The sequence below is a fragment of the Coloeus monedula genome (assembly GCF_965178545.1).
Source record: "Coloeus monedula genome assembly, chromosome: 4".
Taxonomy (NCBI): Eukaryota; Metazoa; Chordata; class Aves; order Passeriformes; family Corvidae; genus Coloeus; species Coloeus monedula.
The window spans coordinates 12,199,106-12,224,968 of record NC_138784.1 but is presented as its reverse complement, the minus strand read 5'-3'; the positions used below and the strand labels follow the sequence as shown (position 1 = coordinate 12,224,968).

Here is a 25,863-nt window from a genome sequence, read left to right as displayed (position 1 = left end):
GCACAGAGGCACAACTCCTCCTGGCACCCCGACTACCGGTGCTGGGGTGGATGTTCAAAGCAGAGGTTCCCTCTACCCACCATGCCACCAATGCCACATGGAGCAAATGGATTGCTCTCATCACACAGCGCGCCCGTATCGGAAAACTGAATCACCCTGGGATTTTGGAAATAATTACAAACTGGCCTGAAGGTGAAAACTTTGGTCTCGCTGATGAAGAACAAGTGACACGTGCTGAAGAAGCTCCACCGTACAACCAACTGCCATCAGAAGACACATGCTACACTCTTTTCACCGACGGTTCTTGTCGCATCGTAGGGATGAAACGAAAGTGGAAAGCAGCCGTATGGAGTCCCACACAATGGGTTGCAGAAGCTACTGAAGGAGAAGGTGGATCAAGCCAACTCGCTGAACTCAAAGCTGTTCAACTAGCCCTGGACATTGCTGAAAGAGAGAAGTGGCCAAAGCTCTACCTCTACACTGATTCATGGATGGTAGCCAATGCTCTGTGGGGATGGTTAGAAAAGTGGGAAAAAGCTAATTGGCAGCGTAGGGGAAAACCAATCTGGGCTGCAGAAGAGTGGAAAAACATGGCTGCCCGAGTAAGAAAGCTAACTGTGAAAGTCCGCCATGTAGATGCCCATGTCCCCAAGAGTAGGGCTAATGAAGAACACCAAAACAACAAGCAGGTAGATCAGGCTGCAAAGATAGAAGTGTCACAGGTAGACTTGGACTGGAAACACAAGGGAGAGAGTTGTTCCTAGCTCGATGGGCCCATGATGCCTCAGGCCATCAGGGCAGAGATGCCACCTATAAGTGGGCACGAGACCGAGGGGTGGATCTAACCATGGACAGTATCTCCCAGGTCATCCATGATTGTGAGACACGCGCTGCGATCAAGCAGGCCAAGCGGGTGAAGCCCCTGTGGTATGGTGGGCGATGGTCCAAATACAAGTATGGGGAGGCCTGGCAGATTGATTACATCACACTGCCTCAAACCTGCCAAGGCAAGCGCTACGTGCTCACAATGGTAGAAGCCACCACTGGATGGCTGGAGACCTACCCTGTGCCTCACGCTACTGCCCGGAACACCATCCTGGGCCTGGAAAAGCAAGTCCTTTGGAGGCATGGCACCCCTGAGAGAATCGAGTCTGACAATGGGACTCATTTTAAGAATAGCCTTATAAACACCTGGGCTAGAGAACATGGCATAGAGTGGGTGTACCACATCCCTTACCATGCACCAGCTGCAGGCAAAGTGGAACAATGTAATGGGTTGTTGAAAACCACTTTGAAGGCACTGGGTGGGGGAACTTTCAAAAATTGGGAACAGAATCTAGCAAAGGCCACCTGGTTAGTTAACACCCGAGGTTCCACCAATAGAGCTGGTCCAGCCCAATCTGAATCCCTGCATACAACAGATGGAGATAAGGTCCCAGCAGTGCATCTCAGAGGTCTGTTAGGAAAACCTGTGTGGATAAATTCTGCCTCAAGTACAGACAAACCCATCCGTGGGGTTGTCTTTGCTCAGGGACCTGGTTGCACATGGTGGGTAATGCAGAAAGATGGCACAATACATTGTGTACCGCAGGGAGATCTGATTGTTGCGTGAAAACCATCTGTAATGTGAAATGCCTGTGTACCCCCACTTGCTGAGTGTCACTGTCACTGTTCGTATATAGCTGTATATATATATTTACATATGTATTAATGTGTGTGTAGAATTAGAATATCTTAGTTTGGGCATTGAGCCAACAATATGGGATAAGGGGTGCTTGTCTTGGGGTGACCTTATGATGTGTATCCCATATCACTGCCTATGCCCAGAAATTAATTATTGGCCTTTCTATGCCTCTGAACTGAGCCTGAGAGGGGGAAGAAAAAACTGAGCAAAACTTTCTCAAAGCAGTTTGAAACTTGTTCAAGGTCACATAAAGATAGCAGGTTTTTTTTCCAGCTGGGGCAGTGGGGGGGAGCGAGGAAGCACCCGGCTTGCAGCTTTTCCAGTCAGCTTTTGGCCAGTTTTTTTCCGGTTCTTCTTGTTCTCTGGAGAGAGACTGAGAGTCGAACTTTTCCTTCTCTGGAATTTCGGATTTTCTCCCTTTTCTACTGGACTGCTTGATTGCTGTAACATCAGAGCACATCGGGAGGACTTTCCACCGGGCACAGAGGGCCTGGCCCTGGGCCAAGCCCCAGCTCCGAGGAGACCAAAGGGAGGACTCAAACACTTTCCCAGGTTTTTCCTCTACAGCAAAAGATTTTACCATTTAGCATTATTTTCCTTTCCCGTGTGTTTGTTAAATAAATAGTTTTATCTTCTTCACTTTCCTTCGAGGAAAATTTATTTTTTTTTCCCGAACCTGGTGGGGGGAGGAGTGGTTGTGCCTTCTCTCAGAGTATATATATATTTCTAAATTTGGCCAAACCGGAACAGTGCTCCTGAACCAGGAGCTTAATTTAGTCAATGCTGCATGGGCTCAAGAGCTCCTCACTCATTTTCCCCTGGCTAGGTTGGGTTTTGCAGATCCAAGAAGTTAAACAAATAATTCTTATTTTAGTATTTTATTCAGCGGCATCACATTTATGCAGTCACTTTTCAGAGCAGAACAGGGAATTCCCTCTTTTCTTCCTCTTCCTCATCCTTCTAATTTTTTTTTCGGTGCTTACAGTCCCTGAACCAGGGCAGGATAGAGGGAGGGTGTTGGTCTGGGCTCTGCTCAGCACTTTATTGACCAAGGGTTTTGCCCACAGGAGGAGTCCTGCCACCAGCCTGGAACCTGCTCAGGCGCCAGAGCAAACACTCCTAAAAACAGCTTTCACTAAAGCCAAGCCTGCTGAAAATGCCATTGCCAAAAACAGCAAAAGGCTTTTTTAAACCCCTGTAGGACTTGGCGAGCTTCCTCCAGCCCAGAGGGCAGCAGCTCTGTGCTCTGTGTTTTCCCACGTGCAATCACCTTCTTCTGCACATGCCAGAGGTGCTGCTGGAGACCCTCTGGCTCACAGCAGCCAAGCAGAGGAATGATGTCACTGTGTTTGCCCTGGACCCTGCACCCATACCTCCACAGAATCCCAGGATGGGTCAGGCTGGAACGGACCATAGAGGGGCAGCGGGTCCCACCTCCCCGCTCCAGCAGGGCCATCCCAGAGCACACAGCACAGGATTGTGTCCAGAGGGGTCTGGAATATCCCCAGTGAGGAGACTCCACACCCTCTCTGGTCTCTGTTCAGGGCTCGGGCACTGCCCAGGGAAGAAGTTCTGTCTCCTGTCCAGGTGGAACTTCCTGGGATCAGTCCCTGCCCGTTCCTCTGGTGCCATGGCTGGGCCCCACGGAGCAGAGCCTGGGCCCTGCTCGGAGCCCTCCCTGCACACAGGGACACACAGGGCTGAGGGCCCCTCTCAGCTGGGGCTCCTCTCCAGGCTGGACAGCCCCAGCTCCCTCAGCCTTTCCCTGTCAGGGATGCTCCAGGCCCTAAATCATCTCCTCAGCCTCTGCTGGCCCTGCTCCAGGAGCTCCCTGTCCCTCCTGTCCTGAGGAGCCCAGGACTGGACACAGCCCTGCAGCTGTGCCTCCCAGGGCTGGGCAGAGGGGCAGGATCACTCCCTGCCCTGCTCTTCCCAATGCAGCCCGGGCTGCATGTCCTGTCCACCCAGCCAGGGAGGCTCAGTGTAGCTCAGCCTTGGGGCAAAAGCTATTTCATTGCACAAGGAATTGTCAGAGAGGAACTAAACCCATTCCTGCACTCCTGATTTGTACCCTCTATGAGCAGCCACGCGCTGCCCACTTCACCCTCACTTTGCCACCTTTACCCAGTTGCTTCTTAGCCATTGTAGAGAGACAGATATATATTCCTTCAATTACTCACTCTTTCCCCATGCAGAAGCTCTCCCGTGGGAGCAGCCCAGCACTGCAGGGCAAGTCTCACCTATAGGGAGGCAGGGAGATTGGGGATTCCCTTTCCATTTCCTCCCTTTGTGCAGAGTTTAAAATAGTGTTTATAATCAGTGGAATGACTCAGGAAAGCAGCTCTGGCAGGGTGGGGAGCCTAATTTGAAAAAAAAAAAAAAAGGCAATGACTTTTGCTTTATGATCTGTTGGCTGCTATTCAGCCATCAGTACACAAAGGGCTTTTCTTCCTGAGCCATTAGCTAAATGAATCAGCAGAGATTTCCAGCGGAGTGTTTCTCCTGAGTCCCACCTCCTCTCAGGCTCGGAGGGCACGTATCCCTCTGCTGCTGCAGGGACAAACAGGACACAAACAGGAAGGTGCCTTTTTAAAATGTGAGGTTACTGTAAAAATAAATCATGACTCTTCTGCGGAGAACAGCAAACACAAATTATGGGCAATATTTTCAGCCTTTGTCGTTGCAAAGAGAGCCAGTGTAAACAGCCCAGCTGGCACAGCAGGCTGACACCGGGTGTGGGATGGCTCTCAGCCCTGCAGCTCCAAGGCTGCCACAGCATTCCCAGTGTTCCCAGTGCCTGTGCTGTGGTGAGGACAACCCCCCGTGCTCCCCGGGGCTCTGCTCCAACCAGCCGAGCACCCCCACACCAGAGCACAGTGCCCAGACTCAGGGTGGGGATCCCTCCATGAGGGTCTCCAAATAACCTCAGTTTCAGTTCCTTCATTCCCAACAGAGGCTGAATGAAGCAGCTGTCCAGAAGTCATTGCAGCACCTTCCCTATGGAGACAGGCCGGTAAAGTTGGGGCTGCTCAGCCTGGAAAAGGAAAGGTTGGTGTGTGGACACCTCATTGAACCTTCCAGTAGCTGAAGGGGCTAGTGGGAAACTGGAGAGGGACTTTTCATTAGGAAGTGTAGTGACAGGACAATGGGCAATGGCTTCACACTGACACAGAGCAGGTTTAGATGGGATATTAGGAAGAAATTGTTTCCTGTGAGGGTGGGGAGGCCCTGGCACAGGTTGCCCAGAGAAGCTGTGGCTGCCCCATCCCTGGAAGTGTTCAAGGCCAGGTTGGATGGGGCTTGGAGCAACCTGGTTTAGTGGAAGGTGTCCCTGTCCATGGCAGGAGGTGGAACTGGATGATCTTGAAGGTCCCTTCTGACCCAAACTCTTCCATGTTTCTGTGATTCTAAGGCTCCCAAGGCACCAGGAAGGTTTGGGGCACCTTCTGGAGCCTTGTGTGCTGCAAGGAAGAGGCTGTGCCCAAGCCCCCAGGCAGGCAGGTGGGATTGACAGGGGAACACGCAGGGCTGCCTCCCCCTACTCCCAAAAAAAGAAAAGAAAAAAAAAAAAATCAACACCCAGCTTCCCAAAGCAGCTGGGTTGAGAAGAAGTGGCCACGTGACTTCCCTTCTAAAAGTGAGAAAGGCAAGGATAAAATCATCTTCGCCCCGAGGAAAGAGAGACTGGTTCTCCTCCCCAAAAACTACTGAGAGGCTTTTATCTGTCTCAGCAGGGAGGGCTGGAGGAGCTGGGTTCCCTCTCTGCCCCAGCACCAGAAGGTGAGGTGGACTCAAGAGGCACTTAGCTCCAAATTCCTGAAAACAATCAAGGGAAGAACTTCTCCACCTTGTTTAAAGTGCTGTAAAAATCTACAATGAGCACAGAGGGTACAGGAAGCACCCCCAAGAGGATGATGGCTTCTATCCCCTATATAAATGGAACTTTTAAACTCCTGGCTATTTACAGCTGCTTTGCTGTGAAATCAAACACTTTTCAGTGGTTCTTTTCTCCAGCAACAGCCCTTGGGAGACTGCTGTCACAGCCCTGGGCTCTGTGAAAGCTGTTGCCCTAATGTTCAGAATTTACCAACCCCTTTTTCTGATGGATCAGGCGGACGTGGGATGTGGGATGCACAAGAAGATCAAGGAATGTGTCCCTGAAGTTGGTTTGATGACTGAGCCGAGCAGGCTCACCTGGCAGACGCATTATCAGTGCTGAAGGTGTGATTATCATTAAGCTAAATGAGGTCTTGCAGGTGTTTCCCTGCTCATCAGCACTTATCTATGAAGATGGAGGGCACCGGCAGGTGATTGATTTGGGTTTGTTTTGTTTTGTGGGGTTTTTAATGTGTTCTGCTTAGCACAGCTGCGGGAAGGGAAATCAACATTTGCCACCCAGCAATGGATGATTGTCTCATGTGATTTGTAGCAACCTTTATAATAAATGCAAAAAAATACTTCCTGCTGTTGAACTGAATTAATGCTAATAATTAGCATTAATGTATCCCACCTTACAGAAACTAAGAGGCCTGTTAGAAAAGGTTTCTCTTGTATACTGAAATTGAAGAGTTAGTTCATGAGAGTCCATGTATGTACTCTCATTACATAAAACAGGACTTGTTTGTGGAAAAGTGTCTTTTTGCTGGCCAAGGCACACAGGAAAAGGTTAATATACCAAATTTACCTGGTTACACATCAGCCATTTAGAAAGAGCAGAAGTTTAAAAATTAATTATGCTGAAATATGCAAATAGGGGATAGACACGCACATATGTGCACTGCCAGCCAAACAGCCACGCTTTGGGGAACTGGACAAAACCTCACAGTGGATGTAAGTTTGTGACAATATCCTCACTCCCATTTCCAGTCTTACAGCCACAGTACTGCACAAGTCCAATAGAAATACATCCACAATCTGCCTTTCCACCTCAAAAAACAACTCAAGAAAACCCCAGCAACACTTGATAACACACACAGCTTTCTCTATTTGCACCAAGTCTGACTCACTTCAAAATCCTGACTGGCTTGGCACTTCCAGTTCAAATGACAATACAAAGGCAAAACAATTCACTCTTCAAAGGAGGTGCCACAGTCAGGCAGCCAAGGAATTTGGAATTTTGATCCTGCCCACCCTAACGAAATGAGCCTTCTTGAGACTTAACATGTGTTGGGGGTTTTAGGAGTTCCCCTTCTGTTTTCTTTTTCTCTTAAAGAATTTTCCCCATACATGTTGCCAGAGGGACAAATTACTGGGTGCTTAAGAAAAACAAAAGACCTGGCCACAGAGGGAGGGGTCCATCTGGCTAGTCTCTTTCACCTGGGCTTGTGGGGTGTTAGTTCCCGGTGTTTGGATGGAGAGAGAGGACGGAAGGAATTCGTCAGCACTGGAGACTTCTGCTTCTTTGGCTGCCTTCCTTCTACCAGAGAGAGCCTGGGCCCCCCGGCCCGCCTTCCCTGCCCCGCTGGGAGCCGGGCTGTGGCCGCCCTGCCCCCGCTGTTGCTTCGAGCCTTCTCTGTGCTGTAGCCGTGCTCGCCCTGCCTGCCCAGACCTCCGGGGGGTTCCCCACTTGGATACATCTCGTCTGCCACCCGGGATTTGTGCTCGTCCCTGCTGTTCCAGCCTGCTGTTCCCGAGGCACAGGCCGGACACCGGGATCGGCTGCCCAGGGGTTTGTGAAGCCTTTGTTCCATCCCTCCCCGGGATCCCAGGCCGCCATTGCCGCGTGCTCCCCGAGCTCGCTCCGGAGCGCCCCCTGCAGCCGCGGGGGAACCATCGCACCTGCCCTGCTCACCGGGAGCCGCCAGCGCCCCTGCCGGCTGCGAGCGGAACTGCACCCGAGGGGAAAGGGCCCGACAGCCGAGAAGGGATGGACTGGGTTTGTGATTGTTTGCTGTTACTGCCATAGTTATTGTTTGTTTGACTGGCTATACACATATAGATATATAATAGTAAAGAACTGTTACTCCTATTGCCCACATCTTTGCCTAAAAGCCCCTTGATTTCAAAATTATAACAACTCAGAGGGAAGGGGGTTGCATTTTTTTTTCATTTCAAGGGAGACTCCTGCCTTCCTTGGCAAACACCTGTCTTTCAAACCAAGACAACATGAAAAGGGAATGAAAAGCTAATGAAAGCACTCATGGTGTCTTGTCCACCACATACCTAATTCCACTACAAGTAGGGAGCAGCAGGGAGAACATAACAAGGAGCCTGGAATGCTGTGATTCCAAGATACCAGTGCAGCATGGATTGCAGGTGCAAGAGGGAGGGTCACACGAGGATGGAAGGCTCTTCACCTTGTGGGACACCTGCCACATGGTCAAGGGCTGTCACTGCTTCTGCCAGAGGCAGCGCTGGGAAAAAAGTCCTGCCTGTGGTTAACCTTGGTTTGGCTCCAAAGTCAGCAGGAGCACAAAGGGGATGAATCTGGCCATCCCTGCACGCTCAGCTACCCACTCTTTCCTCCTCTTTCTGATAGGAAAGAAATCTCAGTTCAAAATTCCAAGCCCAATTGAACCTGGCAAGTTTAAAGTACAAGCATGGAAATGAATCAGACCCTTCCCAGAAAAGTTTATGTTTTACCCAAAAGCTTAAATACAAAGGATTGGCCATTTCAAAAACATCACCGTGCTCATTCAATCCTCAAACCTTTTGAGACTGCAGCACATAAAATTCAGTGCTCAGTGTCACATTTGGATTTGGAATACTGTAGGCAGATGATACAAGCTGGGGTGGTAACTCTGCCACCAGACCACATCCCAAAGGCCTGTTTCTGAAAATGTGCATTTCTCAAAAAGCATACTAAATTATTTACTTCTTCATTCTATGAGAAGGGGCAGGTAGGGCTGAGCAAATTGGCATTCTGTTCGTTTTATCCTCTTCCAAACCTGGAAGGGCTGGTTTTGGATCCAGGCAAGATTCCCAGCCAGCCCCTCGCTATGATGAATTTTGCCATCATCACCATGAATAGTTTTCAGAGTGACTTGTAATTGCAATGAAAACTCCTATTCACACCTCTTGGAAATATTGGTTTAGGCTGTTCAGCTGAGGATGAGTGAAACAAGTGTGAACTAATGCACATGCCCAACCATTCTCAGCTTATTACAGGCAAAAATTAGCTTTTGCTGTAGGAAATGGAAATTCCAGAATAGCCACACAAAGCTGTAGACTCAAAATCTGTCCCTGTCTATACTGCTTAGTCTTCCAGCAGTGTTCAGCCACTGCCAGACATAAACCAGTGTTTTACAGGAGGAAGAAAAAGGAGAGGAGCTGCAGCATCCAGTTCCTGCCAGACACTCCATGGACAGACTGCAGAGGAACAGAAACAAAAGATCTGGTAATGCCTAATTTCAAAAGGTACAGAGGGGCACCCACATCACAGGAAATATAAAAATGATTTGGGCATTGTCTGTGTCTAAAACCAGTGGGAAGACTCAGGGTTAAACACAGGAAGTAACAGAAGGAAATGCATGTCCCTCTTCCTACAACATGATGGTCTTTCCTCACAAGGACAGGCCCAGCACCTGACATCCATTTAAGCCACTTGTATTATACATCCTACACAGCCAGGTGGTTACAGCTCCTCTGGGAAGCACAATTCCTGGAGACTGTAGCTCTCAGAGTGAACGAGCTCTTCACTGGAGTCCTCTGCTCCTGCTGCTGACCACCGATTTCAAAGACACATTTGATCTGTTTCCCAGGCAAAGCAGGAGCAGAGACGATCGAGCCAAGATCAAAGAGATCAATTCAGACAGGATGCTAAACCAATAAATAATAGAAAGGGATCTGCTTACACTGCCAGCATTTATAGTTACAGTCTTGCTGCTGTTTATTGTTCAAGTTTTACAATGAAAGTAATTTTTTTAGAAGTAATTCAAGGCTAGCAAACACCAAATCACTGGTGGACTTCCAATGACACTTCTTTTGCTGTCTGGAGTCACTAAAATCAGGTGTAGTTGCTGGAGTTCTTCCTCCTATTTTGCATGTATCTTACTCCTCCTGGTTTCTCTTCCTGTGTATTCCAGGATAGTAGCCAGACCTTCTGACTCTTGCATGATCTGGAATTTTCACCCATGGGACTCTGGTTCCTGTATCAGCTCTTTCCTGTCTTGAGGGCTGGTCAAGATTAGAATTCGTTAAGAAGGATAAAGCCAGGAGATTTGCAAAAAAAAAAAAAAAAAAAAAAAAGAAAGAGCAGGAACTTTTATTGAGTGAAACATCCCTGTTTCTTTCTTCAGCAAGAAAATAATCATGGCAACAAGAAAAAAAATACAACCAAAAAAAGTAATAAAAAAGTGCATCTGTTGCAACCATTACTCATCTCTCTTTTTGACTCTTATTTTGCAGAGTTTAAAATAGCAATTTTTCCTCTTCCTTTGCTTTTTTTTTTCAGAGTGCAGCATCAGTCATTAGTTTCTCCTTTAGTTTCTGCAAAGAAACCCAGATTCATAAGAACATATGATCTCACATGACACAAAATACCTTGAACTTTTCAAATTTTTTGTATCTCAAAATTAAACACATACCCCCCACACAGACACCCTTCCAAAGAATATTGCATATGACACCTTGCAACAATTCTAGAGTAACGTAATTCTGTTTCCAAGATAAAAGCCCGAGAATCCAAACAGGAAGCTCTCCCTTCCCCTTCTCCCTTCTTGCTGAAGTTCTGCCTTGAAGAGACATGTTTATGCCTCTGGAAATCTTAGAAATAATCAGTTCTGTGTAGCCATGCAGCTCACAACAGATGATGTCTGAGGAAACACAAAACTTTGCAATCTATTTTACTGACTTTTCTGTCCCCATTTCTAAAAACAGACGGATCTATGAACTAAGTATAGGATAGGTACAGGATCATGGGAGCTGTCTCAGGCAGTAGCTCACATAAAAAATCATGCCACAGTTTTCATCCTGCATTCGGGGGAGCTACTGCTATCTTGGAACTCTTTCCTCTCCCCCCCTTCCTTCTCCAAGAAAACAATCAGTTGGTTACCAACAATATTCTCTCCTTTCTTGCTGCTGCTCTTTACATCCTCTTTTTCAGCGAGAGCTGCCAACTCTGGCTCTGTTTGGTGGCTCTGGTAGGAACTCTGGTCTGGTGGTGTCACTCCCTGCTGTGTTCCAGTCTGTGGCATGGATTCCAGTGCTGTTCCATTGGGCACTTGAAGAAGATACGGCTCTGTGAAGTACTGTCCTCCTGCCATGCTTGAAAAAGGCATTTGGGAATGCAACTGATTGGAGAAAGGAGCTCCCTGCATGTAGAAATCACTCCAGGGCACAGCTGGATAGGCAGGGATGTCTGCTGAGGGAAAAGCCACCAAGAAAAGACAGAATAATGAAAAGAATGGAAGCATGTCTGTATACAAGATGTGTGTGTTGTGCTTAGCTCAGTGCAAACACAGGATTGCAGTGCAGCAGACACCACACACACATCAAGGATCACTTTGCTGTTTACACTGCAGTGTATTTATCCAAAACATGGTTCTTAGGGAAAAAAGCTTAAGAAGTTCACAGCATTGTTATAATCAGAAAAAAACCCCATGATGCCACTCAGCACTGATCCTGAGTGTATGTAATGGTAGTAGAGACACCACTCCAATTTTTTTTTCCAGTCCCATTTTCCAGGTTAGCTCTGCCAAGCATAAGCTGGATGCTTAATCTTCACTTTCATTTATAAGAGCTGTAAACCAGGAAGCAGGAATGTTTTGTTAATTAATATCTATAATTCAACTACGCTGCTCACTTGCTCACATGCTGATGTAAGACTCACAGGTGTGTCTGCACTGATAGACTGGATTCCAGCCCTGCACTTTGGGAATGCTGGAACATTGTTAGGAAGAAATTCTTCCCTGTGAGGGTTGAGAGGCACTGAAACTTAGAGGAGTTGCAGCTGCCCCATCCCTGGAGTCTTCAAGGCCAGGTTGAATGGGGCTCTGAGAAACCTGGGATAGTGGAAGGTGTCCCTGCCCATGGCAGGGGGTGGGACTGGATGAGCTTTAAAGTCCCTTCCAAACCAAACTATTCCAGGATTCTGTGAACTTGGTCATCCCCATGGCATAACAGAAAAGCCTTTCACTGCTGACTGTGCTCTGGACAGAAGTATGGAATAAGAGAATATCAACTCTGTTCCTTCAACAACCTTCCAACTTCACCAGCTTGCACCTTTACACACCCCTTTATGCTCACACAACATACCCCAAGGAATGCTACACACACTTGGGCATCAAGCCATAAAAACATTTAATTTGATGCCGTCTGGGCCACAGCCCTCTCATTATTTCTGTCACTTTGGACTGAAAAACCACAGAAAATAATAATTACGCCTTGGCACTAGAGCAGGGAGCAGGGCCAAGTGTATTAGATAGCATGGGTGCTGCCAACCTGTCCTGGACAATGTCAGCTGTGAAGAGTGGGGACAGGAGCCAGCTTGCAGCCTGATGTGAGTCAGACTCTGAGTCAGACTTCCCCCAAGGTCCACAGAAATGGTACAAAACCAGCATCTGTGGTCTAAAACTCTTTGTTCTCTCATGTCATAAGACAAGGGACGGAGCTTTTGGAGCGTGACCCTAATTTAACAAACCTGTCAGTCCAAAGGAATTAATTACAACAGTTTGTCATTTGATTATACTTGGGCTTGAGTAACTTCAAAATACTAACCCCAGACACAAAACAAGGAGATCAACAATGCCACTTTTACCCAGGTTTTTTTCAGAAAATTATGTTAGAATGCCTTCATCTTAGTGCTGTTGCAAATTTAAGTCAGAGGAAGAATCTTTGCCCATTCTCTGTTGGCTCCTGTCTCTCTCTTCTTTTGCACTACCCTAAGATATATAACGATTTCAGACTGGTTTCTGCAGAAGCCAAACAGTGAGAAGCCTGGTTTTCCTCACTGTCTCCAACTATCCCATTTGCTGTGGCACCTTTTCCTTTTTCTCCGCCCCCTTGACTCCCACCACACACAACAAAGGGATGTTCATTTACACAACAGGACACTCCTGGAAAAGAAAAGTTACTTCTCCAGTACAGACAGAACCTCTGCACTACCTGACACGTTCAGGGTTAATGCTCTTCCTGACGTGTGCACCCTGGGTAGTAACTTTTGATTCAAACGAACGGGTCATTCAGCACTTTAAAAAAACCAAGCATACAAGGAAATTAACTGGAAAAAAGATGGGCACATCTGGAGATTTCAGCAGGCATGTGGACATTCCTTCTTTCTGTCACATTCATCAGTAAACTCACTGATCATAATGAATGTTTTGGGGTATTGTTTAGTTACGCCAGAGGAGCAGGATGCCAAAATATTTCAGATATTTACCTGAATTTCCACTTGGCTGCTGTGGCATGAGTGGTCCCCCTGTGTGGTTTTGTACATAGCCTTCTGTGGCTCCATAGGTTATGGCTCCACTATTGGCCGATAAGGCAGGGAAAGCTGCATGGGACTCCAGGGGTGTTGGAGGAGGGAGATGGTCACTGGAGAACACATTGCTGGCCAGGTGACCTGGGTGGCAGAACTGGGAGAGCTGGTAGATTTCCCCCCCGCTGCTGTACTGACAGTAGGTGGCCTCCAGGTCGTCTCCACGCTCCAGCTGCTCGAGGTAAGGGCAGGAAACCGTCGAACTGAAGCTGCAGGGGGCAAGGAAAGAGGCAACCCAGAGATCAAAGGAGAGTCAACAGCTACAGCAACCTGTACAATTAAAAACTGTTTTATTGCCTACCCTTCCTCCCAAATGCCAGGCACAGGACAAGGGCAACAGAAGCCACTTGAGCCAAGTGCTTTCACAGAAGGATTCTTGAACAATAGGTATTAGTGGGGATTATCTTCCCACTCTCCAAAGCACACCCCAAAGCCTGGAACACCCTCACTTTCACTTGACAGGCATGCAATTCTGAGAGCACTCTGAGTACAGGCAGCACCTGTCTCATAGCAGGCACCCTGTCCTATTATGCACATTTTCATTCTCCATTTAAAGGATATTGTCACATCTGCATCTCAATTTTCATTTCTGCTCTCACCTAATTCCTTGTCCCCTGTTCCACCTTCACCCTCCCAAGGCTTCTCTCCCAGGAGCCACTTTTTTGATCTCCCTCAAAGACACTTCATCTGTTCCTACCCTTGATTCTGGACGCAGTAAGCGAAGGCTTCCTTGGAGCCGTTTTCCTGACTGGCCAAGCTGCATTCACTGCTGGGCGTGTCCAGCATCAGGGGAACAATGTGGCTGTGGGGGTTAAAGGCCAGGCTGAGCGGCAGGCTGGCCCTGCGGATGGGAGGAGGGCTGGGAAGACTAGGGAAGCACTCCACGCCGCCGGAATTGAAGGGCAGCTGCGGCAGCGCCTTGGTCTGAGCTTGTGCTTCACACGGTGCCACCATTCCTGCCACCGAGGAGGCTGTGGATAAAACAGAGAGACTGTCACTGTGCTGTCACACTGGGAATCAGCAGGAGCAAGCAGAGGGAATGACAAGAGGAGCAGGACAGAAAAGCAAGATGCCAGTGAAAGAGTGGACATTAATTGATGGGAATTAAATGAGTACCAGCACTGTTGTTGAGAAGCAAAAGGGAGTAGCAGCAAGCTCTCTGGAACACAGGATGATGCTTATTGGTTAAATAAAATTACCTTTGTGATTTCAGTCTCTGCATACTATCTTTATCCAGCTCTCAAGAAGGCAGCCAAATGAAGCAAAGTACTTCCTGGAAAAAAGCCAGGAACAATCCCCCAGTCATCTTCCATTTCTACTGTCCTCTGGGAATAGTGTGCTGCACAGATCACCCTTTTGAAAAAATGAACTGTGGTTTGAAAGAAACAAAGCTGTGCCTTTACGAATCCATGTCTAGGCCACTTTGAAACCCACTTTCACTCCTGGTTTGGCCTCTGATGAGTCATGCCAAAAACAAAAATTAAAAAAGTAGAGATGGCAGCTGAAGGTCCTTGGGAAAAAGAAGCTGGGAGATGGAAAAGGAAACCAGCACCTTTTGGTTGGCTAGGATCTTGTTTGGTGACCTGTCTCCTCACTCACTTCTGGAAAAGGAGAGAGGAAGAGTTTCCTACAGAACAGCCTCTGTGGAATAGAGAAAATTAAAGATCAGAATCAGGTATGCTGGTGATCCAGAGTAATAACCTTACATAAGCTCAAAAAGCTTGGACATGGTGAAGGAAAATGAGTTTCTCTCTTATTATGGCAATTAACAAATGGTTTCTCTTTTCACAAGTGTAGCCATCAAGTGTGCAAGAAGCTGAAATGACTTCTCCAATCTAGCTAGGAGTTTCTCCAGTCTAGCACAAGGATGAGGAAGAGAAGAGAATATATCACCAGCTGCTCAGGTGAAGCACTCCCACACATGGCAAAGCTTTCAGGGAAAGTCTGCAGCTGCACGTCACCCTTGCAGGCATAGAGAGTAACATCAAATGCACTCCAACAGGTGTGAATCAAAGGCCTTAAACACAAACCTAAACCTACAGATGCCACAACAAGCATTAGTAGCCTTTAGAGAATTTTGGAACGCACGTCCAGAGAGCCAACGAGGAGTTTTCACTTCAACATCTCGCAGCACTGCTTCTCAGATTCCCCAGTGTGCTGGGCAGTTCTGTTTCTCTTATTGCATCTTCCCACATTCTGGTTTTTTCCAGCTCTCTGCAGCCATAGAGAGAAGGAATCACGATGTTTCAATGAAAACTTTTCAAGTTTTCAATAGCCCTGATTTTGGGCTCAGTCAGAAAACTGAAGCAAGATCTAGGATGGCATCTCTAAAGCATTCACATGCCCAAGCAGTTCTCAGTGGTTTATTTTTTCTGTTTGAACACACTATTTATCCATGCCAGGCAGCATCTCTGATGCACCTGTCACATTCCTGGGTTTTGGCTTAGCCAGCAATGAAACTGAAGATCTCTTCTGATTTTTTTAAAACCCTTCTTTTGCACTGGTTCTCCTGACCATTGTGCCCCAGAATGTTCACACACATGTTATGGAACTGCAGCCATGGGGGACACAACTTACCTGAAAACTAGTCTATATCCAGGAAAAGCTCCAGTTCAATAATGACAGCAGGATGAGCTGTTGTGCAGATGACCCTGCTCTTCCTCAGGATGAACACAAGCAGCCCAAGAATCACTTCTAAACTCACTTTCATACCTACTAAGAATTAGATTTTTTTTTTTAAATAGTATTTGCAACACTTAGTGCAGATAATATTTGTGGATCATGGCAATAGGATCCCCAGGCAATGAGACTGTGAGACAGCAGCCTCGATCTCCAGAGCTGGTTCAGCCTTTTGTAAAGTCACCTCTGCTTCTCTGTCCTTTCAAAGAGACACTGAAATTGTGTCTTCTAAATAGTCACAAATGCAGTAAGAACAAACAATTCCCAGAGAAGTAATATTTGCTAAATCTAACGTATCTACAGAAGATTCCAGAGTTGTTCCATGCAGAATTCTGACCCCTGGCTTGACATAATACTCACATTGTACAATTCTGTTGCTCTTCCTGACACTGATGTAGAGAGAAAGAAAATCTCAGAAGGCTTCCCAGTGAACATGGGAATGTAACAGTAGGATTTTTATTTCTTGCTTCCATTACTTCTGGGTTCTCAGTCCATGAGACAACCTTGGGAATTTTTGGAGAGCAATTTAATAATTTACAGCTTCAGATCTCTGAACCAGTCCTGGCTTACACTTAACTCCAGAATAGTTATTCTGTTTCCAGCCTTTACTGGAACATCAAGGACCATCACAAAGCTTTTCCTAGATTTGTCCTCATCTTGAGATTATGAGAAAACACATTTGTTCAAAATTTGTTCGAAAGCCAGAATCCGGTAAGTGAAGCTTATTTGGAGCTTGTCATTTATTTACTGTTCTTTGACAGACTATATCCAACTTCATCCAATTGCTCCCAAGATTTCCATTCCAATCCCATCTCTGCCAGTGAATTCAATCACCTTGCTTTTTGCTTAAGAGTTACCTGCACAGGCTGGGTACCTGACAGGTGTCCTCAGCAAGGCAGACACATGAAACAAAAGATTTCCTGCAAAAGCACCAGTGGGGCAGAAAAATCTCCTCCCACAAAGCAGAGGCACAGAAAGGAACTTTTCTTCCTAAAGAAAACGTAAGCCAGTGAATCACAGATACATATGTATCAGTAAGGAATCTCAGAAAACAAAGAAAAACTTAAAATAACTGTCAGTGTCAAAAAAAGCCATTAATTTCAATCATGCTGTCTAGCAAAAGTGAAGAAAAACCAATTCTAAGATCAAAGCAAGCTCAAAATTGAAGTTTTGAGGCACAAAAGGCTCTTATGGCAAGTAGTGTGGCTACTATCCAAATCAGAAGCCGTAACTGCCAGGAAGGTAACACACATCTCAAATACAACTCACTGACATCTTTAATCAGATTGTTTGGAGAACTGGTAAAAACAGTGGGACATAAAAAAAAAACCCAAACCAAACCCACAAACCAACAGACAGTCAGAAGCACTGGGTAGAGCAAGGTAAAACAACGGGAATTGCAGCACTGAACACTCTCCAAAGGTTATGGGTAACAGACCACACTATTCTCATGCTCTTAAATAATTTTCTTGTCCTGCTTAAAGTGGTTAAAAAGGAAAGCACCTGAACAGCCACTCCAGCAGGTCCCACTCTGTGGGCCCCACTGCACCACGATGCACAGATCACAAAGTGTTTTGCTGAAACCACCCATGAGCACAAGGAACACTACTAATCAATTGGTTTTGCCTTGTAAATTGATAACCTTTTTTATTCATCTGTTCCCTCTTTTATTTTGCTCCTGTTAATTTGGATTTTATTCTATCCAAGTTTTGTTTCCTTCATTTTCTGAGATATCCTAATAAAGAAAACAGTTGGTCCCTGGATGGCCCTATTTCTAGGCAAGCTTTTTTTTCTGAACAAGGATGCTGAATGGATTCAGGTCACATTGGCTTTCATTTTCTTCCTGGTTTTTTGCTTTCATTCTTAAAGAGAAAAAGTCTGCCTGTGCAATGGTAAACAACAACAAAAAAAACCAAGTTTCATTTCCCATAGCTGTGTTATCCTGCATCTAGGAAGGCAAAACTGCAACTGGAGTTTTCCAGGTGATTGTGCCATGCAGATCTCTCTTCTACAAGGACTCTCTACATGTAGTATCAGTCTTTTCCCTCAGAGAGGACACTTGCCCTTTTATTTCTCCGACAGATATTATCTAACAGGGCAAATGGCTTCACACTGACAGAGAGTAGGTTTAGTCTGGGTATTAGAAGGAAGTTCTTCTCTGTGAGGCCCTGGCACAGGTTGCCCAGAGAAGCTGTGCCTGCACCATCCCTGGAAGTGACCAAAGCTAGGTTGGATGGGGCTCGGAGCAACCTGGGATAGTGGAAGGTGTCCCTGCCCATGGCAGGGGCGTTGGAATTAGATGATTTTTAAGGTCCCTTCCAACCCAAACCATTCTGTGATTCCCTGATATTCTCTCTTGACTAAATAGTGTCTGCAGAGGTACTTAAGGAACCAGGAGAGGTTCCTAAAGCATAGAATTCAGAGGATATTTGGTTTGTTTCCTTTAAACGAATTGTTTCGCAAAACCTTGGTTTCTATCCAATTCAATACAGGGCTCAACAGATTACACCACTTCATCACTCTGAAAACAGTGAATTACTCAAACGCTTTGACCATATTTACTCTGTTGCAAGAAGTGGAAAAACTGGAACTAACTGAATTACTGTCCTATTGGTTAAAAAGGTCATTGGATTGACTAAAGGAGCCCTTGCCTTGAGAGGATGACAGGCAAACTTAAATGACAGAAGTACTAAATTAGATTATCAAGAAAATATTTCAATTATATACTTCGTGCATTCTAAGCTTGTTGATGCAATCTTACAGCTGCTTTCCACAGTACCAAAATACCTTTAAGGTAAAAGCACTGTTAAAAAATTTGAGTCATTCTTAGAAAATGAATTGCAGGAAACGGCCTTAATACTGATAACTAAACACTGATATATTTAGAAGACAACGAGGGGACAGACATGATGACAATAAATTCTAAATAACTAATTACACTGGGAAGCAGGAGAACACACACAGCAGTACCACATGTCAGCACATCTACTGATTGGGATATCCGTCCCTAAGGAAGTGGTGGAGTCCTCATCACTTTGGAAATCTTTCAATATTGTGCCGACTTGGAAACACAAACATATCTAGGAAATGCTTGAGGGAGCATCCCTGACTCTAGGGAATGCTCTTGGATTGCATACATCAATAAACAATTAAACAAATCCTCTCTCTTTCATTGCCATCAATCTTTTAACTCAGCTCAGGTAGAAAACTGGTTGAACAGCACACCCCACTGACTTAAAACTCCACTGCAACATGGATTAAATTCAGCCCTCAGCTTTAGAACTCAGCTACTCGCACTCCCTCAAGGTCTTGCATGAAACAGAAACTTGCCCTGCCTGGAGAAGCCAAGGAAGCCCCTTTGGATGTGTAAAGGTATGGAGTACCTGAGGGAGCCTCTACAACACCCAGCAGTTCACAGAGTGCACCTTCCTCACGCAGCTCACTTGGCTCAGGCTGTAGCCAGAATGTTTCCATCAAAACCAGAATATGGGGAGTGTGTATCTGCCATGGAGAACATCAGAACCAGAACAACACTTCCCTCTTCATTTACAGCCGCAGGGCCAGTGTCAAACAGCTGCTATGGAAGAATGCCCTGCTCACTTATCCTTATGAAGCCCTGTTCAGAATTCCTTGCTGGCTTGTGCTAGGATAGGAACAAGGACTGCAAATTTATCTCCAGAATAGTCACAGAGGCACCACAGTGCTGGTACATAACTGGTAGAGACTCAATCAGCAGTGAGCTGCTATATCTACAATCACAGAATCATTGAAGAGACCTTAAACACCATCTCATTCCAACCCCCTGCCATGGGCAGGGACACCTTCCACTAGACCAGGTTGCTCAGAGCCCCATCCAACCTGGCCTTGGACACTTCCAGGGATGTGGCAGCCACAGCTTCTCTGTGCCAGTGCCTCACCACCCTCACAGGAAAGAATTTCTTCCTAATATCTAACCTGTATTTCCCTTCTTTCAGTTTGAAGCCATTCCCTCTTGTCCCACCACTACAGTTCCTGATGAAAAGTTCCTCTGCAGCTTCCTTGTAGGCCCCTTCTAATACTGGAAGAGTCCTACAATGTCTCCACAAAACCTTTTCTCCTCCAGGCAGAACAGCCCCAACTTCCTCAGCCTGTAGAGTGAGCTGGTGTCACTTTTTGCATTGATGGCATAAGGCTCTGACATGGCCTTTCCTAAAGCATTTGGGAATCTTCCAGCTCCACCAGCTAATGCTGTAGCTGTGCAAAACACTCGTGCTGGTCGGGGTCTCACCTGAGGCAGAAGTGAGGGATGCAGGGTGTGTGCTGAGCAGGCTGGAGGAGATCCCAGCTCCAGGGTCTCCTCCCAGCACGGCAGGCTGGTCTCCAGCAGCATCAGGCAATGGAGGCACGGGCAGAGGAGGTGCCCTGCAGGCAGACACAGAGGACAAGACAAGGCATTATGACCATCATGCACTCTTCTATCTGACAAGGGGCAGATCCTACATCACAAGCAAGTGGAAAGGGAAAGCGCTGGCTGACTACAAGTGCAAGGAATCAAGTCTTGTACCAAGTCTTTGGGGAAGCAGCCCCAGGTCACTTGTATAGGACAGGCAGCAGGAACAGTGCAATGAAGTAAGTCAGGTGCTCTCCAATCTTTCATTTCTCCTCTTCCACTTAATTTTTCCTCTTTTCATTCAGTTTTCCTCCTAAGAAGACACTCACTCCAGATTGCCATAAATACATCCCTATGGAGATTGATTTCTTCTCTCACACATTCACCATCCCTTGAAAGACCATCTCTCGTCTCACACAGTCCCTTCCCCCCCATTAATGTCCTCTGCTCACATATGAAAGGTACTACCTTGTATTTCTTCAAAGTCCATGGCTTTCTAAGACTGATCTAAGCAAGCAGCATTTCCATCACCAAGTGAAAATCCATGAAAATGGAAAGCAGTGGTGGGAGAACTGGGTTAAAAGAATCCCCAAACTCACCCGAAGCACCTGGGCGATGCATTCACAGAAACTAAAAATGAAGAGATGATTCCATAAACGTTTCCATCTCATCCCTTGCTCTCTACATGACTTCAGCCAGAGCAATTTCAGTAGTTTCGTTTCAAAATTAATTTGATTAATGTGTGCAACAGGTTAATCAAAAGGACTTTTAAGAGGGTCCACCACAATTTACCCAGAAATCTGACACGCTACCTAGGTCCAAATTAGCGCTCAGTTGTTCACTGTTTAAAGGTAAAGGGGAAATGGCAAAAGAAAATATTTAATTTGCTAGGTATCGGTTGTGGAGAAATAAGAAAACAGAGTAAGTTCCTCACCCATAATCCTCTGATCCAAAGGGGACTGACAGAGCTGATGATGTTGGGTATTTTCTGTTGCCTTTCATACTCAACTTCTCCAATTTCCGCCACTTTGCCCTGCGATTCTGAAACCAGACCTGAAAAACGGAAAGAAAGGAATGCATTCAGGGAAGAAACCATCTACACATGGGGACCCTGGCAATGTCCCAGTCCCTGTCCGTCCCTTTTCTGCACAGAACCCAAAGGCAGCACTTTCCCCCAGCAGGCGTTACCAGGATACGCTGTGGTGTCACACCAACCACAGCTGCAATCTCCCTCCTCTTCTCATTGTCAGGATAGTGGTCTTCCTGGAACATCTTCTCCAGCTCTTCTAGCTGCTCTAGAAATGATACAATGCCCAAAGAGTGAGAGATGGGAAGTATGCGACAAGAAAACAAGAAAAAAAAATTAACAAGAGAGGGAAACAGAAAAAAAAAGAGCATTTTTACTATACTTAGAAATACATGAGTAACAAAAGTTTTTTTTAAAAATAAACCACAAAAACAAACAAAAATCTTCATTTGCTGTTTCAAAAGCAAAGAGCATTGCTAGTGATGCTTCAAATGAAGGACACTCAGCAACCTTTATTTGTGGAAGTCTTCACACATCTAATGGTGTGGAGTGCAGTGCAATACCAGTTAGAGCAGATCAGCACAGGGAAGGAAACACCAAGTGCCACTGGCACTGCCAGCATCACTGTGTGCCAGTGTGTGCCCCGGGATCTACCTGCACTATAGAAGGTGCGGGGCTTCTTCTTGACAGGTAAGGATTTTTTTCCCTTGGCCACATCATAGCTGCCTCTGGACTCCAGGACTGAAGACCCCTTGTAGGAATTCTGAACTGCAGCACTGGCTGGAACACCTTTGGATTGCGGAGGGGCTGGGCCAATCTCCTCCTGCCTGCAGGGAGCTCCAGCCACTCCACTGCATGCTTTCTCAGCACACATTCCACTGCTGTTGGTACTTCTCTTCTTCTTTGCATCCTTTTCAGTCCCAGCAGGGCAGTAACTCTCAGGGTGCTCTTGTGACCCTGACTGACCCATGGGCTCCTGTGCTAATCCAACCTTCTTGTCACCACAGAAATCCAATGGTTGCCCACACACCAAGGCAAGGTCATGCTGGCCATCAAGGACCACCGAGCCTTGGGAAGATGACCCAGCTGCCTGCAGGATGCTGTATGCCCCATCTTCCACCTTCTTTACAGAGCTGTTCCTATCTTCTATTCCCAAATTATCCTCAACTTTTTCTTGGGTGGCTGTGCCTGGGAATGCAGGTAGCACACTGCTCCCTGTACCGTGGTCACCAACAGCATCAGCATCCACCACAAAGTGCTCTGTATTCAGCAGCGTGTTCTCCTTCTCATCCTGGCACTCTACAAGGCAAAAATGGGAAAAAAAACCCCAAACCCCACCCCACATGCACGTTGCCTAAGCTGGATGTGCTTGGATCGGGAGTTTCAGTTACAGGGGAAGGAAAAGCCCACACAATGAAACCCAACAGTGACAAGAACCAGAGGGCTCAAAATAAAGACAGGTGCTGCCAGGAAAGCAGCAGCAAAGAACCTGATATGGTCAACATGGAGATATTCAAACATCTGTGATGAGAAAAGCCTCATTTTAAAAGCAAACTGTAAACTACAGGAGGTAATTCCAGACACAGAGAATAAAGGGACGCTTGTATATTACAAATTCAGCAGTGGGAAAATGGCCCCAGGGATAACAAAGGTCTCTGGAATAAGCAACAGAACAAAAATCAATGACTTGGCAAGATCCTGTCACCTTATTACAATGAGCAAAAGAAAGGAGCAAAATTCTGGTCTGCTGTGTAAGCAGGGATTACCTGACAAATGTCATCACTTTTTACTTTTATAGAGTTCTATCATACCCAAGCTGGCCAAGAAAAAAACATTAATTGTCAGACTTCTAATAACTGCCTTAAATTATTTCTCTGCAGCTTCAGCCACACCTCTGAGTAACAGACTTGCAAGATAGGGAGTGAAATAGTGGATAAGGACAAAATTAGGTACAGAAGTCTGACTAAGATTAACAAAAGCACAAACTGTGTTACAATAAGAGAGACTGAACAGTAGAAGACAGGTCAGAAAGAACACAGCAAGAGAAATAATTAAAATAGGCAACAGAACAATACAGAAGCCCTATACTTCCCCAGCTGGCATTTACATTTCCAACTAAAAAGTTCCAAAAACCTCCCAACTGGCTCAGAATGTATGAGTCTGTATGATTTCTGCTACTTAAAAAAAACATTTTAAGTGATTATTTCTTAAAAATAGGAAGTAAAATAATAAACCCAAACCCATGTTATTTGCCTCTGTCTGGAGAGAAGAAAGTTTGAGCAGACTGTTGGCAGCATTTCAATAGTATGTGACAACAGAGAAACTTGATAGTTTAATTTTTTGGGGAAAAAGATAAAATAATTTCATTTCACTGTGCTCTGCTTTAGATGTATATTAGTACAATGCCAAAATAAAGGATTTGCTTCTGCCTCAGTGTCATTTTCTGAAACAACTGTTAATCAAAGAGGAGCCCCACAACTCCAAGCAGATGGGAGAATCTTCACAGAAGTATGAGGGGATGGCAGGCTGCTCCAAGAGCATCTAATTTGCTTTTTACAGGATTAAGAGAACCAAATGGGTTGTGGGGGAAAGAAACAGAAGCAGGAAACTATGCAGCTATAATAATTTTATCTTGTTAAGCAGCAGTAAGTTTCCACTGCTGTTAAATGAGATGAAATATCCTGATAGGGAGGGTCAAGAACTGAACAAGGCAGAAGCTGGCTCTGGTCTATAGAATTCCTTTTCCACCATCCTCCTGGTTGCATCTGAGCTTGCCTCACTCATTATGTGAACAAAAAAAAAAAAAGTATTTTCCCATTATTTGAGCAGAGGTTTTACTTGTTTCTATGCAAACACCAGTATGTGCTTCCATCACAAAATAAGCGTCCAAGTCTTATGTGGGTACCTTATACACGTAGCAGAAATGGACACCTGGGAGTTTTATATCCTGTACAAAAATATTCCTCTGCGTGAAAGTAAACTGCTGTGCTTTATTTCTAGAACAGATACCAAAGGCCTCACAACAATTTGGGACTGTCAAGGAAAAGAGCTGAAATGAAAACCAGGTTTGGAGGGAAAGATGGGCCTTCATGGTAAAAAAGAGGGAGTTATAAAACCACTCCTTTCTCCCATCGTTCAGAGACCAGACTAAACGTCACTTTGTCTCACCTTTAGACAAACAGAACCTTAAGTGAAGGGATTTTTAACTGAGTGGGAACATCAGGCATGCGTAGCCCAGAACATCTGGTGCACGAGCAGGAAACCAAGTCCCCTTTTCCATCTCACAACCACCTCCTTAGACATTCCTTGGAACAAGACAACCACTTGCACTGCAAGGTTTTTTAAGGCGTTTTGGGGCATTTGGTACAAAGCCACCTGAATACACACACGCACACGGCAGGGGGGGAAAAGAAACAGCTTCAGAGGTCCCTCTACACAAGGAAGAGAAAAACTGGATAGCGGGGGAAGGCGCAGCCGAGAAGCCCAGAGGCAGCGGGAGCCGCTCGGTGTGACACAAAAACCACCTGCCCCCTGCCCTCGGCCAGGTGCTTTTACAAGCAGGGGACTCGAGGGCCGGGGAATCCATCACCCCCAGCCGCGGGGCCAGGACACGGCGGGGCTGAGGGAGGCTAATGAGCGCCCAGATAACATCGCTGAGGAGCGATTATCCTCCCCCGGGGCTGCTCATTAGGCTCATTGCCGGGTGCCTCCCCCCGGTTATTAAAGCGAGCCGGCATCACTCATCCCCCTGCCCTCATCCATACCTTTACCACAGCCTGTGCCCAGCCCTCCGGCCGCCCGCTCCTCCGGCTGCTCCTCGCCTGCCCCGTCCATGCCGACTCCGTGGCGGGCCCGCTCCGGCCCGGTTAATGCCCCGCCCAGCGGCCCGGCCTGCCCGGCCCCGGCCGCCTCATCAGGGGCACCTGGGCACAGCGGGGGCGGCCCCGACCCCCGCCCACGGCCCCGGGAGCCTCGCTCGCCCCTGTTCCCCGCACGGAGGGAACGGGAGTGTTCCAGGCTCGGTGGGGATATCGGGAAGAATGCTCCCTGTGAGGAGCTGGCTGAAATATCGCCGTGTGAATCGTGGTTGGTACAAAACTCGTCACCCGTGGATGAGGGGAACCTCGTTGTCTGGAGTGCTATATCCAGTTCTGGACTCCTCAGTACGAGAAGGACAAGGAGCTACTGGAGAGGGCCAACAGAGGGAAACCAAGATGATGAGGGGTCTGGAATGTTACAAGGAGAGAGTGCACGGGCTGGGCCTGTTTTGGTTGTGGAAGACTGAGAGGGAATCTCCCAATCCATATAAATATCTTTAAAGAGGAGATGATGTCAAGAGGATGGTGCCAGACTCTTTTTGTGGTGGTGGCCAGCGATAGGGCAAGAAGCAATGGCCGTAAACTAAAACACAAGAAATTTAATCTCCACACGAGGAAGAATTTCTTTCCATGCAGGGTGGCAGAGCACTGGAACAGCTGCCCAGGGAGGGAATGGAGTCTCCCTCTCTGGGGACATTCCAAACCCACCTGGACACGTTCCTGTGTCACCTGCTCTGGGTGACCCTGACTAGAGCATTTCTAGAGGCGCTGCTCAACCCTAAGGATTCTGTGATCTTCCTATGGCCTTGCAGGAAGACATTTGTTTTTTAACATGTGCCGCATGTGTTCAGCAGCTTCTGGTTCTCCAGT

General features: G+C 46.6%; 1 protein-coding gene across 1 annotated transcript; it reads right to left on the bottom strand.

The window, feature by feature from the left end:
- Positions 1–10,072: 10,072 nt before the first annotated feature.
- Positions 10,073–25,009, bottom strand: NOBOX (NOBOX oogenesis homeobox; the record flags this gene model as incomplete). Its single annotated transcript, XM_082280062.1, has 9 exons — positions 10,073–10,111; positions 10,681–10,985; positions 13,002–13,309; positions 13,798–14,071; positions 20,047–20,180; positions 21,083–21,201; positions 21,337–21,443; positions 21,830–22,474; positions 24,940–25,009. The coding sequence occupies 9 exons, from the start codon at positions 25,007–25,009 to the stop codon at positions 10,073–10,075; spliced, it is 2,001 nt and encodes a 666-aa protein (XP_082136188.1).
- Positions 25,010–25,863: the final 854 nt, after the last annotated feature.